General features: G+C 39.4%; 2 protein-coding genes and 1 pseudogene across 5 annotated transcripts in view; 1 reads left to right on the top strand and 2 right to left on the bottom strand.

Moving 5' to 3' along the window:
• Nucleotides 1-25,758, top strand: part of BRAF (B-Raf proto-oncogene, serine/threonine kinase) — a 61,501-nt gene extending 35,743 nt beyond the window's left edge. For 2 of the 4 annotated variants that reach the window (XM_060776833.2, XM_060776832.2), the window contains 8 exons: nt 693-777; nt 2,204-2,380; nt 3,139-3,185; nt 3,972-4,090; nt 5,770-5,901; nt 9,401-9,535; nt 10,077-10,230; nt 14,304-25,758. In XM_060776833.2, the coding sequence (XP_060632816.2) occupies nt 693-777; nt 2,204-2,380; nt 3,139-3,185; nt 3,972-4,090; nt 5,770-5,901; nt 9,401-9,535; nt 10,077-10,230; nt 14,304-14,326 (872 nt within the window). In that variant the 3' untranslated portion in view covers nt 14,327-25,758. Of the gene's footprint in view, nt 1-692; nt 778-2,203; nt 2,381-3,138; nt 3,186-3,971; nt 4,091-5,769; nt 5,902-9,400; nt 9,536-10,076; nt 11,173-14,303 lie in introns of those variants that run through there. The other 2 variants (XM_060776831.2, XM_067469248.1) reach the window with 2 other exon arrangements.
• Nucleotides 1-25,767, bottom strand: part of ADCK2 (aarF domain containing kinase 2) — a 200,710-nt gene that overhangs the window by 146,181 nt on the left and 28,762 nt on the right. The window lies entirely within an intron of this gene.
• On the bottom strand, nt 18,996-21,140 carry LOC137097135 (mast/stem cell growth factor receptor Kit pseudogene; annotated as a pseudogene).

The following is a 25,767-nucleotide window of genomic DNA, read 5'->3' as shown; positions in this document are numbered from 1 at the left end:
GGAGCAACTTAGAAAGCTGATATTTTTAACTTGAAGAGGACATTGAGATAGGACATGATAGTTCATGAATGTTACATAGAAGATGGAGCTAGCTCCAGAAACTGAAGCATGAACCAAATGAATTCTAATTACAAGAAAAGCAATTTCACCTTTACATTAGGTTGTGGTTTTTTGTTGTTTTTTTTTTTACAGTACCAGTTATACAGTAGTCATCTTGTAGGAGTACTTTTGTTTTACTCCATGGTAAGGAGTCGGAAGGGGCCACAAGGACCATCCAGTCCAACCTCCTGCCATGCCGGAAAATTAAAACTCTCTTACCATAAGTTGATCCAACCTCTGTTGGAAGACCTTCAATAATGGAGATCCTACCAGACAAATGTATTCCATTGTCTTAACTGGTACAGGGAAAAACATTCAGGTTCAGGAGAAATCTTTATCAGGCATGATTATACAAAATTAGGGCATGGGGAAAGACACAAAAAGTCCAAAAATCAAAGTTAGTTCACCATCCCACCAACTATAGGCAGACCTATAGTAGTTATTTGGATCATAGACAGTGTATTTTGCATAATGAGAATGTATGGAATAGTGTAACCGTTTCATGGGTGGCACATGTCAATAGTTGAGCTTCATGTTTCTTTTTGTTATTCAGCAATCTGTATACAGCTGTTTTTAAACAATTGCTTTTGAAGGTGATGTTGCAGTGAAGATGTTGAATGTTACAGCCCCTACCCCTCAACAGCTGCAGGCCTTTAAAAATGAAGTAGGTGTACTCAGGTAAGATGGTGTGAATTATGTTTAGCCAACACATCCAATATAACTTTACCAGAGAAGTTTCTAATCCTGAATGCTTTCTTAATAATGTTTGTGTTTTTCCTAGTTGTTCCCGGGGATATTTTGTCCTGTGCTACAATTCCTATCTGTTCATACATTTGGTGTCCTCCATTCAACACATACTCATACAATTCTACATTTTTAAACCATGTATTTTGACAGAAAAAAATAAAACATTTTCTGCATGCTCTTCACTTCTGCTGTGCTTTTCATGCTCTTTATTTTCTCCCATCTGGCTCTCACAGTCTATTGAGGTTACCTTTTATCTCCATTACTTTCTATAATTTTGAAGTCAAGAAGTGAGTACCAAAGGCTAGCTGTCAAAATAGTCAGTGAGCATCACGGGGACCTTTAGATTTGGGGAAGTGTATTCTGTCTTTTGAAAGAAGACTCTAAGACGGGGTGGAGATTTGCTGGTGTCTGTATGTTGTTGGATAGCAACTATCAGCATTCCTTACCATCAGTTATGCTAGGCATGTCAGACCCTCCCCTAAGAAAAACAGTAGTCTAATGATACTTAGCTCATTAACTGAGATAGTGAGGATGAGTGAGAACATGCTTTTGTTGCAAAAAAATGGTGATATCACGTTGGTTTCAGAGTACATCAACAAATTAAAGAAAGAAACCCAGGGAAGGCATCAGGAAGTTAGAATGGGGTGTATCTTGGAACTAAGGATATACTGCAACATTGTGAGTTCTGCTTCTGGCCTTAATCCTATTTTGATCATTCTAGCTATTGCCTAGAATGTCAGTGAGTAGAGAGGACATTAATCCCCTCTCTGAGAACCTTAAGGTTCATATCAATCAGTGAAAATAATGGGGGAAAGAGTCCTCCTGCATATAATGTATAATTGAATTAGCTCCAATAGACTTTATTTTTAAAAATGTTTTAAAACTATCCTTCATTCTTACAGATACCAGTGTGGTGTATAACCATTGAAAACCCCAAAACATGCTGTCAAAATAAAAAAGAAAGAAAAAAAGCTTAGCAAAACCATAAAATAGATCCGATCAACCATTTACAAAATTTTGTCAAGGAATCTAATCTGACACTGTATTTCCCTTGACAGCTTCATTTGGTGGTTTTCAATTTTCAGTACACACACCCACCCTTTTCTAACATGTTGAAATGTCTTTCCTAAGGCTTACCTTTTAGTAGGAGGCGGAATTTGTAGACCTTCTCCAAAATTGGATTTGGCCTTCGCGCTGAGCAGTGTTCTTCTTCTTGTCTTAATAACACCTGGTTGGCTCTTATTAGAAACATAGGGGCACTTGTTCAGTAGATAAAAACTATAAGAACTTTTGTCATTTTGTTTGCATAAGATTTCCTGTCCTTTAAATGATGGTAAACCTTTCCTTACTTCTGCAGGAAAACACGACATGTTAATATATTACTTTTCATGGGTTATTCAACAAAGCCACAGTTAGCTATAGTTACGCAGTGGTGTGAAGGCTCCAGTCTTTACCACCATCTACACATCATAGAAACGAAATTTGAGATGATCAAGCTGATCGATGTTGCACGGCAGACAGCACAAGGAATGGAGTAAGTACAACCATCTAAGGTGGAGCAGGGAAACTTGCAGTAGTTCTCTACAGGCTTATCCCTCCAGGATATAAAGTGTTATCACAGCAGCTTCATAGACATGGGGAAGATGTGAACTCAGCTATGTACTTTAAAAAAACAAACAAAATAATTGTTTTATTTTCTAGGTCAATTGACATTTGTGGGCTGTTCTTCAGAAAATTGGTATATACAAACCTTTTTTTAACTGTTGTACTGCCAAATATAAGAATCTGAGGAATTATCCCAATTGGCGTAAGCCTGCTTTAATTCTGCAAATGAAGGCAACAGTAACTTTTTAAACAGAGGCTGACCTGAATCCCATCAGCTAGAGATGCAGCTTCTGAACAGTTCATTTGTGGTTTTTGAGCCAACAATGGTGTCAGTGTGTTTCATGTCTCCTGGCACTATCCATGACGTATTGACAGGCAAAGCTGTTTACACCCTTTGCAACTATTTGGATCCAAGGGGGGAAAAAGAAACATTTGGTTAAAATGAGAGAAAAGTAGTTGAGGAGGTATTGATAGCATTCAGGAAGAAGAGAGAGGACAGCGTCACCAGAAGTAGCTGCTATTTTGCCAGTTCTATATCTAACAAATAAGTGGTTTGAAATCTTGGGCCCTGTAACAATGTATAGTCTGTGTTCCACCATAGGTGTTTCTCAACTTTAAAACCCTTTCTATAATACTACAAGCAAAATGTACAACAAACTAAATTTGTTATACCTTATTGTTTTCCAGTTACTTGCATGCCAAGTCCATCATCCACCGAGACCTCAAGAGTAATAGTATCCTTTTGCATCTCTGTCAACTTTTTCTTTATTCTTTTACCAGAGTGTGCATCTCTTTGGGGAAATACAGTTAAACGAGTTGCTCAAAATGCTAAACACTTGAGCACTTGTCTGCTCCAGTTCAGTTATTGTAAAGATAAGAAACAAAGGTCTTAATTCTAAATAGCTGCACCACAACATAGTCAAGGATGTGCATTCAGTTCCCGACAATATTGAAGAGAATGAAATATGAATAAGCAGCACATCCATTTGGATCCATAATCCTGATTTATACATGTAATTTGTCATTCATATATGTGGATAGATATGTGAATTTCCTCTGATTATAGTTATTTGGAGAGCTATGGTGAGAGCTACTAAAAGATAAATTGAGATTTAATTAAAGACGCCCTGTGGACATTAGCTATGCTTCATTTAATGCTACCTCTTTCACCTCCCTTTTATAGGACCCTCTGACATGAAGATTTTTCAGATGTTTCATGCCGTTGCCTACTTGTAGTCAATCTACAATCTACCTTGTAGTCAATCTACCTTAGTATGTTCATTGTGCTTCCCACATCACAATATAGCAAAGCTTGAAAAGATATTTCTTCTGGTATCCCCCTGCATTGGGGCAACCTGGAAGTTATGGTCTTAAAAGTAATTTTTCAGGGTCAGCATTTATAAGAAATCTGTTCAGAAATTCACTGGGTTATAATGTGGATTTTAACATCTGTCGATGTTTCCTTGTTGGAAATTAGGGGTGTTGCTTTTCTATTTTATATCTTTACATCAGCTGCTCAGATATATTTCTTCACGAAGACCTCACAGTAAAAATAGGTGACTTTGGTCTGGCAACAGTGAAATCACGATGGAGCGGGTCCCATCAATTTGAACAGTTGTCTGGATCAATTCTCTGGATGGTAAATAAAGGGGGTATTTATTCATCAAATTGTTTTTTTCCTTACCAGTCATCCTCTGTGTAACTAGATATCTCAATTTCTTCACTGGCATAGACATTAGGCCTGTGCACAGATCCATTTTCAAAAACGGTATTTGGCAGTTTTGGACAGCCGTAGGCTCTGTCACCAAAAAATTTTTGGTTGCACCAGAATAGCAGCTGTCGAAAACTGGCTGATTTTGGTTTCTTTCAGTTACATGTGGGGTGCGAGGATGGAGGCAGCCGCTAGAAGGGAAGGATCGCAGGAAGCAGGGTTTCTTAGCCCTCCCTTCTCTCTTGATTTGGAGGTGGAATCGAAGCACGAGGGGGAGCGGGGGAAGGAATTCTAAGCAAGGCTCTAGTTCTCCTTTCCAGCACCTCCAAAATGAGAGAAGGGGGGGCCTTTTTAAAGGAAGTCCAGGGTGGGATACCTCCAGGTTGATCCCTCTTCCTTCCCTGGGAAGCCCCTTTAAAATGTCTTGGAAAACAGCCTTCTTTAGGGAGAGAGCTGTGTGCACCCACAGCTCCTGTCTCCTCTAGAGTATAAACAGCTTTAATGAAGCATGTAATCGAAAATGATTTTTTGCACATGCCTAGTGGTTTCTTAAGCCTGTTGCCTGCCTGAAATTGAGGTCTCCTTGAAAGAAAAGAAAGGATCTCAGATAGCAGGGTTTCTTAAGCCCTTGCCTTAAAAATGTCAGAAAAGTAAGCCTCGTAAGTTCCCCATTGCTGCCAGCGGGCCAGATTGAAAATGGATCTTTCAGTTGCCATACAGATTCTCACCCTTCCAAATTCTGGAAGCTCTCAAAAATGGATCAGAGGCTGCACTGAAATTCCGGACACAGAAAATGGATTGGGGTTTAACTGAAATGCACAACCCTAATAGGCATACACGCTCGGTCTAGCCTTTACAATTCACTAGAGAAAATGCTTTCTTGTCCTATATAATACATGGAAATCTTGCTTTTGCTGAAGCTGTCCAGTGAAGGTATTATTTCCTCTCTTTCTAGAAAATATAGATTTGTCTTAGTGCTTCCTTTGTATGGTGTCACCCCATAAAAGTTTTTTTTACAATCATATTAGTGGATATACTAAACTTTGGTCAGTTATGATCACTGAAAGGTGATCACACCCTCACCTAAAGCAGTTGATCAATTTCAGTAACTAGCAATATGATTGCTTAATTTGTATTGAAAAATATTTCAGAACTAAACTAAAGCATATCTTACAAACCAGCCTCTCTGCATTCTTCTTTAAGAAATAATTTCAGCTTTGGCATCTTAAAGCAGGAATTGGCAAGAAGTAGATCAGGATCTGCCAGTTGATTTGTGGTGCCAGAGTTAATCAGCAAGCATTACATGAAGTTCCATTGACAGTGATTCAGAAAGCTTTGCAGTGGGGAGGGGAGAGAAGAATGGTGTAGCATGAATGGCAGGCACTACATTTACACAGTTCTGGTACTACATGGATGCAGAGATGTCTTGTTTTATTACCTGTCCTGAGCCACCAATTTGTCACCGGCTCTGGCTGGTGCATTTCAGGGTTCTAACTAAAAATAAAGTAGATTGTAGAACTCGAAGGTCTGTCTACTGCTGACCAAAGATACAAGAGTGTAGGCTGTCATGGCTATAAAATGGCGTTATTTTCTTCTGTATGTCGCAGGCACCAGAAGTAATTAGGATGCAAGATAAAAACCCCTACAGCTTCCAATCAGACGTCTATGCATTTGGGATTGTTCTTTATGAGCTGATGACTGGACAATTACCATATTCTAACATCAACAATAGAGACCAGGTAATGCAGTCACATTTTTGGAGAGACTTAACTTTCTTAATGACATATGGTGTGTGTTTTCACATTATCTTCCCAAAAGAGTGGTGTAAACTGGTAAGAGTTGTATAATTCATTTAACTCTTTCTCTCTGTGTATATATATCTGTGTGCAAATTTAAATTAATTACAGTGTTTATGGTTGTGTGTCCATTTGCTGTATAGAGAAGAAATGAATGAACTAAGCTCAGGGTTTGTTATTCTAGCAGGAAAAATAGAGGAAGAACAAAAATAAAGGAAGTGAGGATAGCCTTCAAGGAGGGACTTAAGGATACGGGTCATCTGGAACAAGTTCAGAAGCTAGAAGATATGAAGCACTTCATTTAGTCCTCTAGTAGCCAGAGATTTTAATTTTAAACCCATTGTCCTCCTTTCCTTACTAATATCCATGTTTTCTGTAGTTCAAAAGCTAAGATTATTGCAGGATATTAGCTTTACTGTTACATAGTTCCTGGCATTTGGGAAAATTCCTTATGCCCAAAGACTATGCCCCTGTGGAGGAAATGAAATCGAAACAATAGAACACATTTGATTACAGTGCTGCTACTGCACAGTTCAACACAGCCAACTTTTATATCCAATCCTGTCCCGCATGACCAGCCACCCCCTGCAGAGGATTGTTAGATATCTTTTAGGGGACAAGTGCCACAGGTGTCTCTCATAGTGGCAAAATTCCTCGCAGTGGCAACAAGACTGAGAAAGCAAATAACCTCCAATAGGGGAATTACTTGAAACCATGTAGATGTGTTTTGTACAACAGACTTCTCCTGAGATGGGAGAATTTATGACTGTTGGTTTTACTGATGGGTCTATGGACCGTAATAACATTGTTGTTGTTGTGTTGACATTTGAGAGGTATTATCTCTATTTTTAAAGGGTTTGTTAGCTTTTCTACATACATCTTCGGACATTTGCATTATGTGAAAATAGGTTACAAAACTGTTATTCCTGTTAAAAATGAACTTCTTAGTTCATGCATTGCAGTTTGTTGTTCTGTCCAGCTTTTCAGACTTATAACTTGAGCACAAAATCTTTCCAATGTTCTTTTTGAGACTTTTTGGTTTCTTTTCTACCACCATTGGTAGAAAACACATAAAAAAGCCTCAGAAAAAAACATTAGAAAGATTTATTTACATTGGTGTGAATAAAAGTTTCACCTGCACTTTAGCCAGGTTTTTGGAAAACCTACATTTTAAAGCATGCCAGACTCTTAGATTGCCAAAGTAGTAGAGCAATCGTTCATTCCACCTGTTTGGCAGCAGCAGCAACAGCTTTTTTCATGAACTCCCTCTAATGGAGGAGAGTGGCAGGATAATGTCATGGTCTAGTATAAACCCCCATGTTTTTCATAGTCTGGATTCACATTTACCAGCTATTATAAGTGAAGGGCAGTTTGTGGTAGAAGCGTCCTAGAGTTGATAGTTCTTTCACAAATGGCAGTTCAGTAACCACTCCTCCCTTGTCTTCTTCTTAATGTAGACACATACAATTTCTGGGTGACTTTTTCATTACAGAGCAAGAATTATGTGTTCTGCTTACCTTAAAAATTGTGCTGGTCTGGGAAGAGGGAGACTTACAAGCCCAACCTAGTGATATGAAGCTGATTGTCTTCCTTCTTTATTTCACTCCTTGGAGATTTCTCAAACTTGCCTTACTGGTTTCATCTATGAAAGAAACTAGAGGGCACTTTAGGGATTCATGTACTTAAAGCTAGCATATTTGATTATCGAACCCTTTGCCCTGTGGGCAGCGACAGCAGTAATCCCATGCATGGATATAATCTTTGCAGAAAGAACATAGTTTTATCATAAATTTACTGCACATGAATTATCTATTTTTTGGATTGCTGTGAGTTTTCCGGGCTATATGGCCATGTTCCAGAAGCATTCTCTCCTGACATCTCTCCTGACATCTCTCCTGACATCTATGGCAGGCATCCTCAGAGGTTGTGAGGTTTATTAGAAACAAGGTAAGTGAGGTTTATATATCTCTGGAATGTCCAGGGTGGGAGAAAGAACTCTTCTCAGTTTGAGGTAAGTGTGAATGTTGCAATTGGCCACCTTGATTAGCATTAAAGGCCTTGTAGCTTCAAAGGCTGTGTGAGTGCTGCCAAGGGATCCTTTGTTGGGATGTGTTAGCTGGCCGTGATTGATTCTTGTCTGGAATTCTCCTGTTTTTGAGTGTTGCTCTTTATTTACTGCCCTGATTTTAAAGTTTTTTTAAAATACTGGTAGCCAGATTTTATTCATTTTCATGGTTTCCTCCTTTCTGTTGAAATTGTCCACTTGCTTGTGGATTTCAATAGCTCCTCTGTGTAGTCTGACATGGTAGTTGTTGGAGTGGTCCAGCATTTCTGTGTTCTCAGATAATATGCTGTGTCCAGTTTGGTTCATCAGATGCTCTGCTGTGGCTGACTTCTCTGTTTGAATTAGTCTGCAGTGCTTTTCACGTTCCTTGATTCGCATTTGGGCGCTGCTTTTGGTGGTCCCTATGTCCACAACTGGTAACTGGTCCCTATATAGACTTGTCCACAGCTGCATGGTATAGGGTAGACTCCTGCAGAGGTGAGAGGTTCTCTCTTTTCCTGTGCTGAACGTAGCATTTGTTGGATTTTCTGTAGATAGTTTGTAGGTTGTGTTTCTTCATCAGCTTCCCTTTGTGATTAGTAGTTCCCTTGATGTATGGTAAGAACACATTTCCTCTGGGTGGATCTTTGTCTTTACTCTCATGGCTTGTTCTTGGTCTTTCAGCTCTTCTGATGTCTGTGGTTGTGTATCGGTTGGTCTGTAGAGCCCAGTTTAGGTGTTTCAGTTTACCTTGGATGAGGTGGGGTTCACAGATTATTTTTGCACAGTCTATCAGGGCTTTAATTCTGCTTCCTTTTTGACTTGGATGATGATTAGAGTTTTTATGTAGGTATCTATTGTTGATTGGGTTTGTGGATGACTAGGATATCTAGAAATGGCAGTTTTCCTTCGTTTTCTTTTTCCATGGTGAATTGGATGTTTGTGTGTATACTGTTGAGGTGGTCCAGAAACTTGTTCAGTTCTTCTTCTCCATGGCTCCAAAAGTGAAGGTTCAGCCAGATGTGGGCGAACGGTCAGGAGAGAATGTTTCTGGAACATGACCATACATCCTGGAAAACTCACAGCAACCCAGTGGTTCTGGCCATGAAAGCCTTCGACAACACATGTCTATTCCTCTCTCTCTAAGGTATGCTAAGCTACATTTGGTTTACCTTCTAATACAGGAAAAAGCCCCTAAGTCATTGAAGGATGACCTTAAAGGATTCCAAAACTTCAAATTCTGTGCAAACCTGCACTTCCCAAAAATGTCAGCTTTTTAGGTGGAATTGCTGTTTTTCACCAGTCTTAACATATAGACAGATTTAACATGTGATATACATTTGTTTGATTTTTTCTTTTAATTTCCACTTTTCCCTTGTTTTCTTTCTCCAAACAAAGATAATTTTTATGGTAGGGCGAGGCTACCTCTCTCCAGATCTCAGCAAAGTAAGAAGTAATTGTCCCAAAGCAATGAAACGGCTAATGGCAGAATGCTTGAAAAAGAAGAGGGATGAACGACCCCTCTTCCCACAGGTAAGCAGTATTCGTAGTTTGCTTTATAGGAGTAGCTTCATGTTTAGTGATAAATTCAAAGAGATATTGTGTCTGTGTGGGATAATATGGATCTGCAAATATGGATCTACAAAAGTAAGAGCCAAAATCACCTCCGAAGTTCATGCGAGCAAATTACAAAGGCTATTTGAGGGTTTGGGGGCATATGGAGAGGGTCTGAACTGTTCTGCTGGCTTTGTGGCAGGGGATAGGCCACTTACTGATCTTGCTTCTTCATATTCTTGTTGCTTTCTCATTATCAATTTGTATTTGAACAGCATTAAAAAAAACCATGGTCACACACATATCGGACTCTGCTGTTTCAAATAGAACTCTGACTAATACTGTGTATCCCTTCCTTCACCTCCAAAAATGATCGTAAGTGATATTAGGCTTGCTAGTGTCCTCTGGGGCCATTCTGAAAGGAGATATGTTGGTGTTGAAGCAACTTTTTGGGAATTATATAAATTTATAATTATTTCACTGTCCCCATCCCAAAATACAAACTTTTTTTCTGTTTCAGCTTCTTGCCTCTATTGAGCTTCTGGCCCGGTCGTTGCCAAAAATTCACCGCAGTGCATCTGAGCCCTCCTTGAACCGGGCTGGTTTCCAGACAGAGGATTTTAGCCTATATGCTTGCGCTTCTCCAAAAACACCCATCCAGGCAGGGGGATACGGTGGGTTTTCTGTAAGCTGAGCAGAAGTTGAAAGTATGTCCCCATGTTTTGAGTGTGTGACCTTGTCTTCACACCTGTTTCAGATGCCAAGTTAATCTTTATTTTGGGGAAGTGCATTGACTGAAAAAGGACTTATCTCACACTGAGCCTCCAGTATTCCCAGAATGGTATCTGTTGCTGGCAATGGACCGCCTATTAATTGCTTAGTGGGAAAAGGGAAAAATTGTTGAAAATTAATATACACCCATTTCTCTTTGGGTCATAGGTCAAGCTTTTTTTGGTGTCATCTTTGTTTATAGGTTAATTTGGTTTATAAGTGGCTAGCAGAGTTTTACATCCATATCTCAAGTAGTTTCCTTTTGTTCCTGCAGTCTTTGTCATATGCTAGCAACAATTTTCAATGCACAAGCCAGCAGCCCTGCTGTGCTGACAGTGTATAAAAGAATAAGACAAAATGTTAAGGCTGGGTGCCTATGTCTCCTTAAATGAGGAGAGCAAGCTTCATTTAACATAAAGAATTTGCCAGGAGGTAGCTTCCTTTATGAACTTCTTGCTAATTGGAAATTGCTGTTTACTTTGAGCTAAGTCTTCTTTTGCTTATTTTTTTTTTCTTTGTTGTTCTTTGGGAGTGAAATTAAGCATTTCTTTTTGTTTAGCCTACTTCTAGTTCAATATCTCGTTCATCAGTTTGAAATTATTGCTGATTTCATTCCATTGCATCAGACTGCCGAAGACAGTGGATCTCAACATGTGGGTCCCCAGATGTCCTGGCCTTCAACTCCCAGAAATTCTAACAGCTGATAAATTGGCTGGGATTTTTGGGATTTGTAGGCCAAAACATCTGAGGACCCGCAGGTTGAGAACCACTAGCTTATGGTGTGGAACTGGACTTTGTTTGACCCAACACTCTAGGAAGGCCCTTTTTAAACATGATTTAGCCCATAAGTGTGTGTGTGTGTGTGGGGGGGGGGGGGGGGTGTTTTGTAAAAGCAGAGAGATAAACATTTACAAAAGTCAACGGCTTGCTGCTATTGCTCAGTTTTATGTTAATTCTTATATCTTCTGAAGTCTCCTTTCTGTGGAGGAAATGCTTCACGCTTATGTATGGCATTTATCTAGTTAAGGTGCAAATGTCCAGAAAAGCAATCTGGAAACCAAAGGTCCTGAAAGAATATACTTTTTACATTTTCTCTGTTGCAACCATGCCATTTTATTTTCTCTTGAGTTAATCTATTTTATTGGTAAACCATGGTATGATTTCTCCTCTTGGTGTTCTTCTTACATTGTAAAATGTTGCCCATGCTGGTATGGGAGATTTAGCTATTCACTTTATGTAAAAAATGAGTTGATAGAACCTCGTTTTCTATGTTTTGTTTTCAAATACATAAAATCGGAGTTCCTCTAGAAGGTAGTTTACAAATGGCAAAACAAATGGCATCTAGATTTAAAGTTTTCTTCCCGTTTTAATATGCTATTTACTAAAATGTCCAATACAACCAATTCATTAACTATTTCAAATGGTGTGAATGGGAGCTTTTAATACTGTGATCCGTTGAAACCAGTTAAATCATCTAGCTCTTGGTGCAGCTAATCATCCTAGGATAGGAAAGAATGCAAGGCCCAGCATTAGCAACCAGTACCTACAGGCAGCTGCTGGATACACATCATCTCATGTCCTATAGACTGTCATTTAAATTTCCACCAGAGCTACTTATCTAAATATATAAAAGCAAAAGTATGTGTGTATGTACATCAAAGGCTCCTACATGGCTGGGTGGATCTGGACCAAATCTGGTACACATAATCTTTCATTATCCAACTGAAAATACAAAGGCAAAGATGGAAGAGAGGTGGAGAAAAGAGTCCTTAACATGGCAAAACTTGGGCAATAACTGTGCTGAGACGCTGGGTACTGGAACTGAACATTAGTTTATGTTCCCTGCATTTCGCAGGCATGCATGTATTGGGAAAGGAGGCAAAACAAGTCTCTGCCTGTCTGAGAAAGCGGGGATGTGTCTTGGAGCAGGCTAGTTGACACAAGTGAAGGTAGTTGACACACGTGAAGATGGAACTCACATCTCCCCACCAACTGAAGAGATCCATCTCTGTACTTGTTGAGTTTCAGATAGCAGTCTTCCAGATATTACTTAAAAACTGGTGTTTTACAAAGAGCATGGCCAGAAAATCTTGAAAACTGGCAGCACTAAGAATGCATATGTTTATAGCTGCTTAGCAGTACTGAGCATAAATAGTGATGCTTTGTCCTTACCCAGCAGTGTCGATCATTCAGTAGGCACATGCCTACATTGCATTTCCGTCCTTCCTCCTTAAGATTCCTTCCAGTTTTGAGCACTGGGTCTCACTTTCCCTTGATGGTTAGTAGGTGATGACTGACACCAGCAAACCACCTCAAGTGCAGTTACAGATTTTTGAATCCAGGATAATTTTCACTGTGTTCTCAGTGTTTACTATTTGGAAGGCCTTGGCCATAGCTATGGCTTATGCCACTCCTGCAGCATCAGTGTTCAGTTCAGAGAGTCGGGGGCATTTTCAAGCAGTCAGTTTTCAGATAGCCCTGGAATGCTCATGTTACGGTGGGTTTTAGTATATACTTAATTTTTTCAGCCCTTCAGATTTGAAACAGACTACAATAGCTCTGAACATTCACCAGACTTAAGAGTGGTTGCCTCCTTATGGGTCAGTAGGTGTGACTCAATAAAAATAATTAGTGAAAGCCTTCTCCTGAATCTGTCCATTTGAAGGTCCCCACAATCCCTCAGCACCACCTCTACAAAGGACAAACAGAATGAGAAACAAGAGAATAATTCTTGTTTATGGGTCAGTCTTTAACCAGAAGTTTGTATAAATAAGACCCAATGTCAGATAGCTAAAGGATATATTTTGAAAGATGTGGGAGAATATGAATATTTCAGAATTATTCCCCAAAAGCAGTTACTTTTATTTAAGTGAAGCAAATTGTAAAGCTGTTAAATTTGCATAAGAGCTTTCTAAGATAAAATGGTGCAGTGCTCTGCATAATACACTGGAGGAAGCAGGTTAAAATTTTTGCTATCTAATTGGCTTATTAATAGGACAAATGGTCTTGATAGGATGTTAGCATACTATAGAATTCACACTTATGCAACTTGCTTGTTCTGTATAGCCTCCCTTTCTGGAGTCAGATTACTAGCAAGTATACCTTGGTTTTTATGAATGCAGCTTCTTCAGATAAACTTTCCTCTCATCGCTGCGTAAGAATAAATGGACATTCTGTCATTCCCTACTTCTTAAAACAGACATCCTCAAACTGTGGCCCTCCTGCTGTTTGGGCCTCAAACTCCCAGAATTCCTGGCCATTGGACAAGCTGGCAAAGGACTTCTGGGAGTTGGAGGTCAAAACAGCTGGAGGGCCATAGATTGAGGCAGCCTATCTTAAAACATGGTGAGAAACCCCTGTTGTCCACCCATTCTGTAAAGCCTAGAACTGGGCCCTTCAGACAACACTTGCCTTGCTCTAGATCTCAAATCTTTGTAAGACGAAATAAGTAGAAGTAGTAGAAATTGGGTTGATGTGAGGTTTTTTTAGGGCTGTGTGCCATGTTCTGGTAGCATTCTCTCCTGATGTTTCACCTCCATCTGTGGCTGGCATCTTCAGAGGTTCTTAAGATCCCATCCACAGATGCAGGTGAAAAGTCAGAAGAGAATGCTACCAGAACATGGTCGTAGCAACCCAATGATTCTGGCTATGAAAGCCTTCTACAACAGTCTTAGAAATGTTGATGACTATTTTTTGTATTTACAAACTACTTTCTTCTTACTGGAAACTCATAACAACCAGCTAGATGGACTGAGATTTTGTTCTTTGAAACTTATTTCAGCAAGAGGTTTTGTGTGGATAGTGTTTCTTCTCTGCCAACAAGTTCCTTCTGTACTTTTGATTATTAACTATTACATTTTCTCCTAACATCTCTTGCATCTGGTTTTTAACATCAGTTTTATACTGGTTAACATTTCTGTCTTGCTGATGAATAAAATCCAACTTTTACAACTCAGCTCTTGTCCTCCCTCTACAGGCGAATTTGCAGCGTTCAAGTAGCCACAGCAACATTGGCAGCAAATCCACCCTATTATTTTTAAAACCTTTGTCTTTCGATAACTTCCAGACTCTGTTCTGTCCCTTCCAAACAAAGCAATTTATTGAAACGAAACCCGTAGACTTAAGAGCAGAGCAGAATGCAGACCAATCAACCCATCTTTTGGTGGGAGGGGAAAGTCCTTTGTTGGGAACCGGAAATCTTTTCTGCTGCCTCTGTGTTGACCTCCACCCTAAACACCATGTGCATTTGGAGATCCTCTCCCCAGTGGCTGCCTGTACCGTTGGCATCATTCCCAGGAGAGCAGAGGGCCTGCACTTTGACTTTCTGGTGCTCTGGCATGATGAGATTGGACCTTCTGCGTCATTGGCTTGGGATGGTCTGCTGGTCGGCTTTCTCCCTCTAACAAGGAATCATCAGAGGCTGAACATCTGATGAGACAGAGCTAATCAACACAATCATCCTCTGGTTTGATTTGATTGATTGAGACGTTTGTGTGTGCGTGTGTGTGTTTCTGATGGGCTTTTTCTGATCAGTGGGATAAATGCAGTATCTCCTTTTCAACCAAATGTGATTGTTAGCTTTTTCATTTTGAAAAATAGAAACAAACTGCCAAATTGGAGGATAAATGGGAAGTTAGGGGAAAGACTAATAGGCCAGAAAAGGAGATGCTGCACAATCTCTTCCCCAGAATTGCTTTTACCTATTGAGAATCACTCTTTTCCTCATCTTTAATTTTTGTTTTTTACTCCTTTTGAAGAGAGTTGAGAAGCTCTTTTCATCAGTCCCAAAACATTTTTTTTACAAAATTGTAGCAGAATTCTAAATGTGTGGGTTTTCTTTTTCATTTTGTGTTGATACCATTTTGATTCTGTGTATTTTATGTGTGAACTTTTTGGGGATACCCAGAAAGTCTAATGCAGACTATGAATAACAAGTGTACCTATTTTACAAGGTGCAAGATAATGTCAGGTACATAATATTTCATAAACAGAAGTTCTCAGGTTGAATTGAATTTGTTTAAACAAACAAAGCCCAAGCTGCAAAGCCCAAGCTGCAAAGCCCAAGCTGCAAGCCCCTCCAAGGATTAGACATTCCAAAAAGTGTGCTTAGATACTTTTTTAAAAAGAGCTTTTAATCATGTTAACTTGGCTCCGTAGGCGTGCGTGTGCATGTGTTAATATGCAGTAACTTGTCTTAAGTGGCAGTTTGCTGGTTTGGGAATTTTGCTATTGAAATGTTACTTAACAGGATCAACACTTGTTTCTTCTGTTGCCATTTTCCTATCCTCAGATTTTCCATATACCTTCTTTTCTTGCCCTGTGTTTTGTATTTTTGGCTTAAAGGTTATGGTGATTGCATTTTGCTTTCTCTTTTTGCCTTGTCCTTAATCCTAATTTGCAAAATGATTCCCAGTTCTGATTTTTCTCCAGTCACAGCTAAGAAAACCTCGTAACACTAAGCTATATATGTAGGCTAACAGAATTATCAGATGTAGGCTAACAGAATTATCAAATGCACTGATTAACATAGCACGAATTTGCTTTCAGTTTGTTAGCAAATTGGATGCTAGTGAAGTGAAGCTCTATATCCCCAGAAGTCTTGGCATTTAGTGCATTTTAGCCCTGTTCCTGCTTCCTATTCCAAGGCTGGGGAAAACACCCCAATAAATGTGTGCTATTCAAACCTCATCACATTGGAACAATTAATATCAAAATTCAGAGTCTGCACTGTGGTCGATAAACACTTTGGTTCCAGTACAAGGTTTAATTGTGCAAAAGAAATATAACTTGTCACGGAATTTCTTTTTAAAATAACATGAGCTTCATTTTACTAGGATTGTTAGGTATTGCTGAAAATTACTAGCTCTTGCAGATACTCAAGCAATAGGGTAATTGAAAGACTGTACATTGAAACATAATCATGGTAGTTGCAGTAATGACATTGCTGTGCACGGTTTGTGGGTGGCATGGCGGACTTCCGTACACAAGTGCCATTGAAGGGAGTAAATTCATGAGACTGTGAGTGTGCTCTGGAATCATTTGTCTTCACTTCAGTGACCAGTTGCTTTGGAGACTATCCTGAAGGTTTGCATAGAAAAACAATAATAAAGCAATTTGGTTGCTACTTGAAAACTGAACCTATGCTGAATTCTATATCATTACTAGGGAAGCACAACTTTCCTTTGCTGTTTTTGACAGATTTGGTTAGAGCAGTATATCTTTTCTAAACACAGGCTCCTTTTCAAACTTGCACTATCTTCTTAATACCCCCACCCTCAGAACCAACAAAGAATCTGTTCCAGACTTGACCTTACATGAATCCTTGCATTTGCTACTGTGTGACTTGTTGGGATGTGATAAATTTTAGACATTTGGTTATGAAGGCCAGCAGTGGCATAAAACCAGGAAGAGGCTGGGATGACAAACCATGTAAAGGAAAAGTGATAACAGACTCAGACCTCTAAGCCAGTCTTCCCAAATCATATGAGGTTGATGGAGCACCAAAGATGTAGTCACTCCCATGAAGTCAACAAGGATCATTGTGGATGCTTTTCTAAGGACCTTCTTTACCTGTGGGAAGGAAAGCAGTTTCAGAATTCAGCCCTATCTCCCTCCAGGGGCCCAGCCACCTCACAGCTTTGCACCTAAATGTAAAACTTTATCTTCATCCCTGTTCAAAGGCATTTTATTTCTTTTTGCCTGGCTCTCTAGACTGCTATGGTCAGTTTGAATTCTGATGTTGTTTCCTGATGCATTGGTTACTTCCCAGTTTGAGCATCTGCTCTATACTTGCCATGCGAGTTATTCATGATAATACTGAACAGCACTAGGCCTGAGATGAAGCCTTCTGGCCTGCCACATGTGTGTTTTCCCCTAAGTATGATGATGGTTAGCACTCCTTGGGTTCATTCTTGTCAACTGGTTGCCCATTCAGTCAATAGTAGAGGTATCTAGCCACATTTTTGAGCTTGTCCACAAAAATATTGTAAAACTTTCTTGAAAGCCATGCTAAAATCAAGTTATACTGCATCCAAAGTACACCAGATCTTCAGGTTACAAAACTTCCAGTTGTCTTGTTTAAGCTTCTTCCTACAAAGATTTGTGATACTAAAGCCAAGGGAGTAGCTTTAGGAGAAAAACTCTTGCCTAGGAGAAAACCTCAACACTGTCCCCCACTTGTTCCACAAGCATACATGCTGCACCTTGCCATCTTAACTAGGCTTGTTACTTGAGCTTTTCACACTCACTGCAGCAACAACTAAGCACTCCATTGATTTCTCCCTCCCTTTTCCCCTTAAAATTATCCTGTAACTCTTCAGTACTGGCTCCTGCTATTTACTCAGTAGTACTTCCGATCTCCATAGTCACATGACCTTGGAGGTGTCTACGGACAGCGCTGACTCTTCGGTTTAGAAATGGAGATGAGCACCACTCGCCAGAGTTGGACACAACCTTTACCTTTATCTTTTACCTCCCAGTTGGTCCATGACTGCAGCTTGAATCTTCTGTCTGTTACCTTAGCATGCCCCTGGCATATCTTGTAGTATCTTGTAGTATCCAGTCTTCTATTCTTCTTTTAATGTTGCTATTTCTATACAGCAGAAGGAAGTGCCTCGAGTGGCACAGACAAAATGAACCTCTCCTTGTCATCTCCAGACATGCTGCCCTTTGGAGGTGTACCAATGCCATCCCTCTGCCACATTATTTAGAATTTTCTTTTCAAAGCAATTTATGGACAGTCTCATGCTAAGTATCTGGCTCATTTTAATAACCAATTGAAAATTCATATATTTTCTTGGTGGTTTTTAAAAAGTAATATAGTTCTATTAGAACTAATAATAAAGAAGTGATCCTGGCTTGATTGTATTCAGACCTTGTTATTCAGTAGTATGCAAATAAGCTTTAAAAGAAACTGAACAATTGGGGAAAGTGTCTTGTTCATACAAACCACTTTAAAATAAATGACATATGCTTGGTGGTTGTATTCTTTTCATGACATATGAAACTTTATTTATAGCTTGCTCTGTCTCCCTGATGGGACTCAGGGTGGCTCACAACAAAATACACAATGGCAAACATTCAACACCAACAATAATATATAAACAAATCAACAGATAAATAAAAAAACAACTTAATAAACTATAGAATCATAGAGTTGGAAGAGACCTCATGGGCCATCTAGTCCAACTCCCTGCCAAGAAGCAGGAAAATTGCATTCAAAGCACCCCCAACAGATGGCCATCCAGCCTCTGTTTAAAAGCTTCCAAAGGATCCTCCACCACTCCGGGGCAGAGGGTTCCACTGCTGAACAGCTCTCACAGCCAGGAAGTTCTTCCTATGTTCAGATGGAATCTCCTTTCTTGTAGTTTGAAGTCATTGTTCCGCATCCTAGACTCCAGGGCAGCAGAAAACAAGCTTACTCCCTCCTTCCTCTTACGTATTTATACATGGCTATCATGTCTCCTCTCAGCCTTTTCTTCTTCAAGCTAAACATGCCCAGCTCTTTAAGCTGCTCCTCATAGGACTTGTTCTCCATACCCCTTTATGTTATAAACCAGCATAAATGAACAAGACAAAACATAAATGAACAACACATGGATGTTGAATGCTATAGAGGAGTTAGCATCTGAATTGGACACAAAAAATGTGTAAATGCCTCCTTCTGTTCCTTTCAGTCAAGTAAAGTGAAGCTCGCTGGTTTGGGATATGCTTCGTAAGTCACTATTAAAGCCAGATTTTCTCCATCATTCACATTACTGTTGAATCTGTAGAAATTGATAAACTGGTATATCCTTTACCTAGTACTGTCAAGGTTATAGTGCCATTGGATGTTCCAAAAGGGTTGCTTCCTTGGCACATGAATGCTCCAGAATCATTAACTCCCACTGATAATCATCCACATTCTTGCTTCTGCTTGTAAGATTCACGTTGGTTTGAAAAATCCAGTTCGCCCGCAGAGTGCTATCTACATCCCTGATTGTGCACGTAACTTTAAATTCTTCTTTAAAAAGCTGATCGGCTTTGGATAAGGTGATGTTTGGAAGGGATTTGCGAACTGGCCACACAATAAGGGAGATGGCTTCTGACTGTTTTTCCACTCTGTTGTGTTGTGCTACACCTTGGCAACATCCCAAAAATGATATTTGTATATTTTTATGGTAATTCCTTTCTGAGGATCAGGTTTTAACACGAAATTCTCAGGTAGAGACTTGGCATTTTTACAACTTTTCAACATGAAATTTGAAATCTCTGGATCTGTCACTGGGCATAAGAGCGTAACTGTCTTCAACTGCAAACATGATAGGTTTGTGAAAGAACAGAACCTTTGGATCTTTAACAAAGATATAAATAAATATATAAATGGAGTAATTCAAGCCATCTTTGTCCTTGAACATATATGTCTGGTCCAATTGTACTTATGTAAAACTCCTGAGATCTTGAATGCTTGGACATTGCAGATCAGTCTGCATTCTGGATATGCCAAGCCACAGGGCCATCAACACTACAAAACAGCTTTAATTCTTGCCCACTATCCACAACTAAAGGGAATCCTACTGGAGTGATTGAAGGTCTTGTGCCATCTGTTGCCGGGTAGCCCAGAAACACCACCAGCAAGACCACTTCTATGGCTCAAGAGACTTTCATGACGCCAGCAGCAAGGGTCCCTCCTGACTGACCTCAAAAGCGAGGCAAGAAGTGCATCTAAACTTCAAATTTGTCTGCCATTCCATTAGGACCTCCCTGTTGATCTTCATTACTCCCTCTCTTTACCGCACAGATACTTCATTCAAGAGACTCAATATAATTTGCCCTAATTCATAAAACGTTTTGCAGATCACTTTAATCATTTTCTCTTATCTCTTTAAACTTATGCCATCCTATATGCTCTTTTTGCAGGGAAATTTCAAGTGACAGAAATATGGTCAAAATCAGAGTAGATACGAATTGAATAGGATTGCTCTGGAAGTCAATTTAAGAACAGAATCCATTTTGTGGTCCTCTGTGAAGACCAGCATTAGAAAAAGTCTGGAGGCATCTGACTTTCCTTTTAAAAAACTTGGCCGAGAGATTCAACCTCTTTATATTTTCTATCTTTGCAAACATTTATGTGGCCCAACACACATCTTGATGGCTAGATATTGCCAGATATATAGATAGATAATGTCGGGGTGGTTCTTTACCCCATGGTGCCACCACCAGAGACCTGTTCTGTTGAGAATTCAACAAAGGCACAGGGAAAAATGCCATATTGTGTCAACATGACATGTGGGCAGCAACCTATATCAAATTGTTAGTTTCAACTTAAGTAGATTCATTGAATTAATAGGAACTTGGTAAATTAACACACAAATTCTAGTATTTCAGTGGGTTTAAGGTGGATGTTCGGGACCGTTAGAGATGTTTCCAGCACTGAGTGTTGCCTCATTACCATCCTCGATTGAGTGGTTTTTCCACTGAAACAAGATGAGCACAGGCAGGCAGTTTACCAAAAAGTGGCAACATAATCTATTGTGGCGAGATCCTGTAGGAAGTGTATTGCTTTGAATATGTTTCCATCCATAGTCCAGCCTAAATCCATTTGCTGGTTCAAAATAGAGTGGACCCATTGAATCTTTGGGAATCAATATGAGGCAGTTAATTTGGCACTGAACCTGGTGATAGTCCCTATTGCATGACGCTGTGCCCATCCCACTGCTGGTCTCATCCTCCCCATGATTAACATGTCACCCACTATTGATAGGCAAAACCCATTAAAAGCTGACAATCCCACAACTTTCCTGTTACCTACTTTGTGTGGATCATCCTCTCCCATTACCCACCATCTCCAATGCTAGTCCTAAACTTTCTGTTTTGTACTTATTTAATATTTCACTGCTTATTTGCCCTTTTTTGTTAGTTATATATGGCTGTAATGTGAAATTACTCTCTTAAAAATAAAAATAATTGCTGCAGTGGATGTGCAGCAAGACAGAATTAAGAGGGTATGCGGAAGTAAGATTGCAGGACATTGGACTGATGAATCAGGCTAATTGCATAAATGAAGAGAGGTGTGATGTTGAAGGTGCTCTTCCTGGTATGTTTCTATCTATGAAAGTGTGACTGCCTTGTAACAGTGGCACCATGCAATAAAGTCTTTACTGTTCTGACACTCCGCTTAGAGACTAACAACTGGATGTAGGCCTTAGGTTGAATTTTCACTGTGAAACATGACCTTTTGCTGGTTTTTGGGGTGGGTGAACATTTTCAGTTTGCTTTTTTGTATAGCAGAATGCTTTGAGGAAGAGTTGTGGTAAAGGCCTGTTTTGCAGCTTGTATTCTTTTTTGGACTTTAAAAAGCATAAGCCGTATAGAGTTCATAGTCCTACAAGCTGAATAGCTATCCATCCATTCAAAAATAAAAGGGAAAAAGTCACTTGAAAAGAATGACACCATTGAGCCTTGTGGCAATATACTCTAGATTTAGTGTGAATCCAATTTAGCTATATTAGCTTGGGTACAAAATCATGTTAGAAGAAGTTATTCCATAGCTTCCATTCCCATTTCTTCAGTAGCTCTTCCATATTCTGATGAGTGTGAACCAATGTGGTGTACTGGTTTGAACGTTGGGCTGTGAATCAAGACCATGGTTTGAATCCCCGCCCAGCCATGTAAACCTGTTGGGTGACCTTGGACATTTCACACTCTCTCAGAGGAAGGCAAAAGCACCCTCCCCCCAAAAAACCCCAAACTTGCCAGGAAAAGCCCACAATGAAGTTGCCTTGGGGTCTCCATAAGTATACAACAACCCTTGAGTACAATGCTCTGTTTTAAAATGGAGAATGGCTACAAAGCTGTTCAGCCAAGCTGCATCAACCTTCCTAGAAGGTAACTCCCATTATCCCACAGCCATCATATAGAAGTTATCCAGCATGTTTTAAGGATGCAGCAGTTACTGAGTGTTCAAGGTTCATTTTGCCTTGGAGCCCATCTTGAGGGGAAAGATGGAGTATAAACTCAATAAATTAATGAAATATTGGGTCCCTAACACTTATGCTGGAAGTGTGTGCTCTTTAAAATAGCTCCCTCGTAATTTGCCAAATGATCTGTGCCTTTGAAAACACAATTTTTAAAAAATCTTAAAACATATCTAGGTGCTTATATAACTGGAGCACTGGCTTTGCCTTGACTCCAGGACACTACATTTTCCAATGGGTGGCAAAAGAAAGTTGGACCTCATGTTTAGATATCAAAAGGATTTAATGGTACTGTGCTGCCAGTATATATGCCATTAATCTCATGGAGACTTTTTTGCAAGTTTTCCAGGTAGATTGCGCCCATAGTCTTTTATTCTTAACATCATAAGAAAAAGACTAATGTGTGCATGTTTCCCAAGTTTACATAATTAAATTGGAAAAGATGAACCTTAAACTGTTTCAGCTAAATAGAATTGCATATTTGTAGAAGTATCTCCAAAACTGATGTTTCCTTTTGAGTAGTTTTGGAAAAAGGGATTGCATCACGATGAGGAGTAGCTTAATTCTAATTAATTTGTGATTACCAGAATAGGAGACGGTGGCTACATTTGTTGATGACATACTTATTTAGAACAGCATCAGATTTGTTTGAAATCTTTTGTCTTCCTGTTAATATAACCTGTTAAACCAGCTGGATTTAGTTAACATACTTTAGGTGATCTACAGAGTAGAAGTGCACAAATACTTAAGAACCAATAGATGGGCTAACATGCTGCATCTTGTACCCTGTTCTTTGTAGTTTCTGTGATTTACACAATATGAGAGTAACCAGCATAGTACATTATTTGGAATTTTCTGTTTGTTTTGGCGAGAGCCCCATGAAGAGAATGGGCAAGACAGGTTTGTAACTGGTCTGTCCCATTTCTCCTTCCTACCTCTTGGTATAAACACTTGGTCATCACTTGGAATGATAATTATGTGGGATTAAAGTTATATTTCATAATTCACCAACGTTTGAATATCAGCAGCCCAGAAAACGTCTTGAGGTAGCAAAATGAACTTTGTGTAGCTTAATACTATATATGTTTGTTCAGAAGTAAGTGCCACAGTGTTTAGTTGGATCCCAACCTTGAGTGTGTACATTTAGTCCCTGAACCCACCAGGGTTTTGAGTTTGCAATTGCTTACAGAACCATGTTGGTTCATCCCCTTCAACTTCCGATTATATACTAATCCTACAATTTACTTTTCATGTTACAGTTGGAATTGTTGTTACAATTACTCAACTTTCTGAATTAAGAAAATGCCAAGCAGGCAACTGCGGGTGCTATTATATAGGCAATTTTGTTTTACAGATTCCCTATGACACTAAATTGAGCTCATCTTAGTTGTATTCTTCTACGTGTTTCTGATTTTTCTGTTTTTATTCTTCTGTCTATATGAGAATTTCACTAGAACAGCAGATCTATTTCACTGCACATCTAGAGGTAACCAGATCGGGAAAAGTTGCACAAAAATGCTGAGAAGCCCAAGAAAGCAGGATGGAGTGGGTAAAACATTTATCCAGGTTTGGGGGGAATAGGACCAATGGGGCCGGGGTGGTGGTGGGACGTGTTGGAACATTGGTTTGGCTTGCGTGTAGAGCCAAGTTTATATAACATTTGACTTAAAAGATAAATCTTAAGTGCAATACATGTACTTTGTAATTCAAAACTGTGAATGGTTAAGAGAGAGACACCTCATTCCAACTAGATCCTCCTCCCTTTCCTTTTTCCTTCCTGTCACTAAAACCTTGCAGTGACCAATCTCTGTACCATGTAAATCCTGCCACCATGGCAACTGTGTTTTCAGGAGATATGCCAACCAAACACACTATAACCTTACTTTTAGCCCCAAGGTATTTTGTTTATAATGTGGATTCCAAACAAGATTTAGTCTCATTTGAGGGGTATCTTTATCTACTTCACACTCCCCAAATATCCCTTATAGCTTATTGTGACTGATGGGGAACTATTGTCAGAGATACCCAGTTGGAGAGGAGGAAAGTGGGGCTGTTTCTCCTCCCACCTGGTAATGGGCCGCCTTTGTATCAGGAGGATACAAGAATAGATTGTGATAAAAGAATGATGTGCTAATTCAAGGCTGAGCACTGCTTGCCCTACCACTGGACTGCAATAGCCCTTCTAGCCTAAGTGGGAAGTTTTGTTTGTGTAACCAGCACCTCTTCTGGCTACTAGGGACCAGTGACGGACAAGAGGGTTGCTTCTCTAAGCTAACACAGGAACCAATTTTTCTAGTTTTCTATTGTGTTTGGAAAACGCAGCAACTTGCCCTTTGCTTCCATTGCTCCAATTTCTTGGAACAGGATCTGTAACTTGAGTGTTTCATTACATGGACCGTCCTATGTTCCCCTCTCAACCATATTATATCTCTTTGATTAGCAAGGAGTAATTGCACTAGACAGTCATTCTCTCCATTGCTTTGTTGAAGAGAATCATTCCGATGCTTTGTTTTAATGTAGCCTTAAGAATTACTACCTGCAAACTGTTTACGACTTCAGGGGTTTGTTGTAATAGAACTATACTGTTGCTAACAGTCATCCCCTCTACCCATTCTTCTCTGCTATACAAGAGCTGCAATTAGCAATTATATCAGGCGAATAGAATTAACAAATATACCAGGCAAATAGAATTAACAAGTATACCAGGAGACTGTTGGAGCACTGCAGGGACGGTGCTACTAATGCAAACTCACTGTTCGTTGTTTCCTCTTCCTTAGTGTTCTTTGAAATCATTAACAGTCTTTTGGGTAGAACTCGATAAGCCTAAACGGGTTGATCCTATGGGAGTCATTGAAAAAGACAGCCAACAAAAAGGTTTATCAGGTTATTCCAGAAAATGGTCGAAAAGGAGAAAAATGTAGGATTTGTTTAATTAGTGGAGGTGTATTAAACTAACATTCCTTCAAGACATATTTACCATCATCTTCACACAAGTCTAGAATTTCAGTCGTTTTTTCTTCCAAAACTGGTAACGACTTTTTAAAAAACAGAAGCTAAATGTTTCAAAACCTGAACTGTATTTCTATTTCACATGGAAGTTTGTTTTCAGCTTTCCATTAGATGGATCACTGCAGCTTTTTTTTTCCCGCCTCGAAATATTTCCTTCTCCATAACTGTTCACCATAAATGTTTATTCAGCTCAGTTTCAGTTGTTTCTATCCCCTGGTATCTCCTTTAGCCTGTATTCTCTTCATTTGTATTTTGAAGCATTTTCTCTCATGTAAATTTGTACAGTGGGAAATATTGTCCAGTTTGGTTTAGAAAGCATGGAGACATAAAGTTTGATAGCTAAAAATTGAGATTGAAGAATTATTTGTGTAAAGTTATTTAAAGAACTCTGTATTATATAAAAGGTTTAAAAGTTCTATGTATTTGATGTGAATACTGCTATAATAAAGATTGACTGCATGGAGAACAGTCTCTGCG

This window comes from Anolis sagrei, chromosome 5, assembly GCF_037176765.1.
Source record: "Anolis sagrei isolate rAnoSag1 chromosome 5, rAnoSag1.mat, whole genome shotgun sequence".
NCBI lineage: Eukaryota > Metazoa > Chordata > Lepidosauria > Squamata > Dactyloidae > Anolis > Anolis sagrei.
This window is presented reverse-complemented; position numbering and strand designations above follow the sequence as displayed.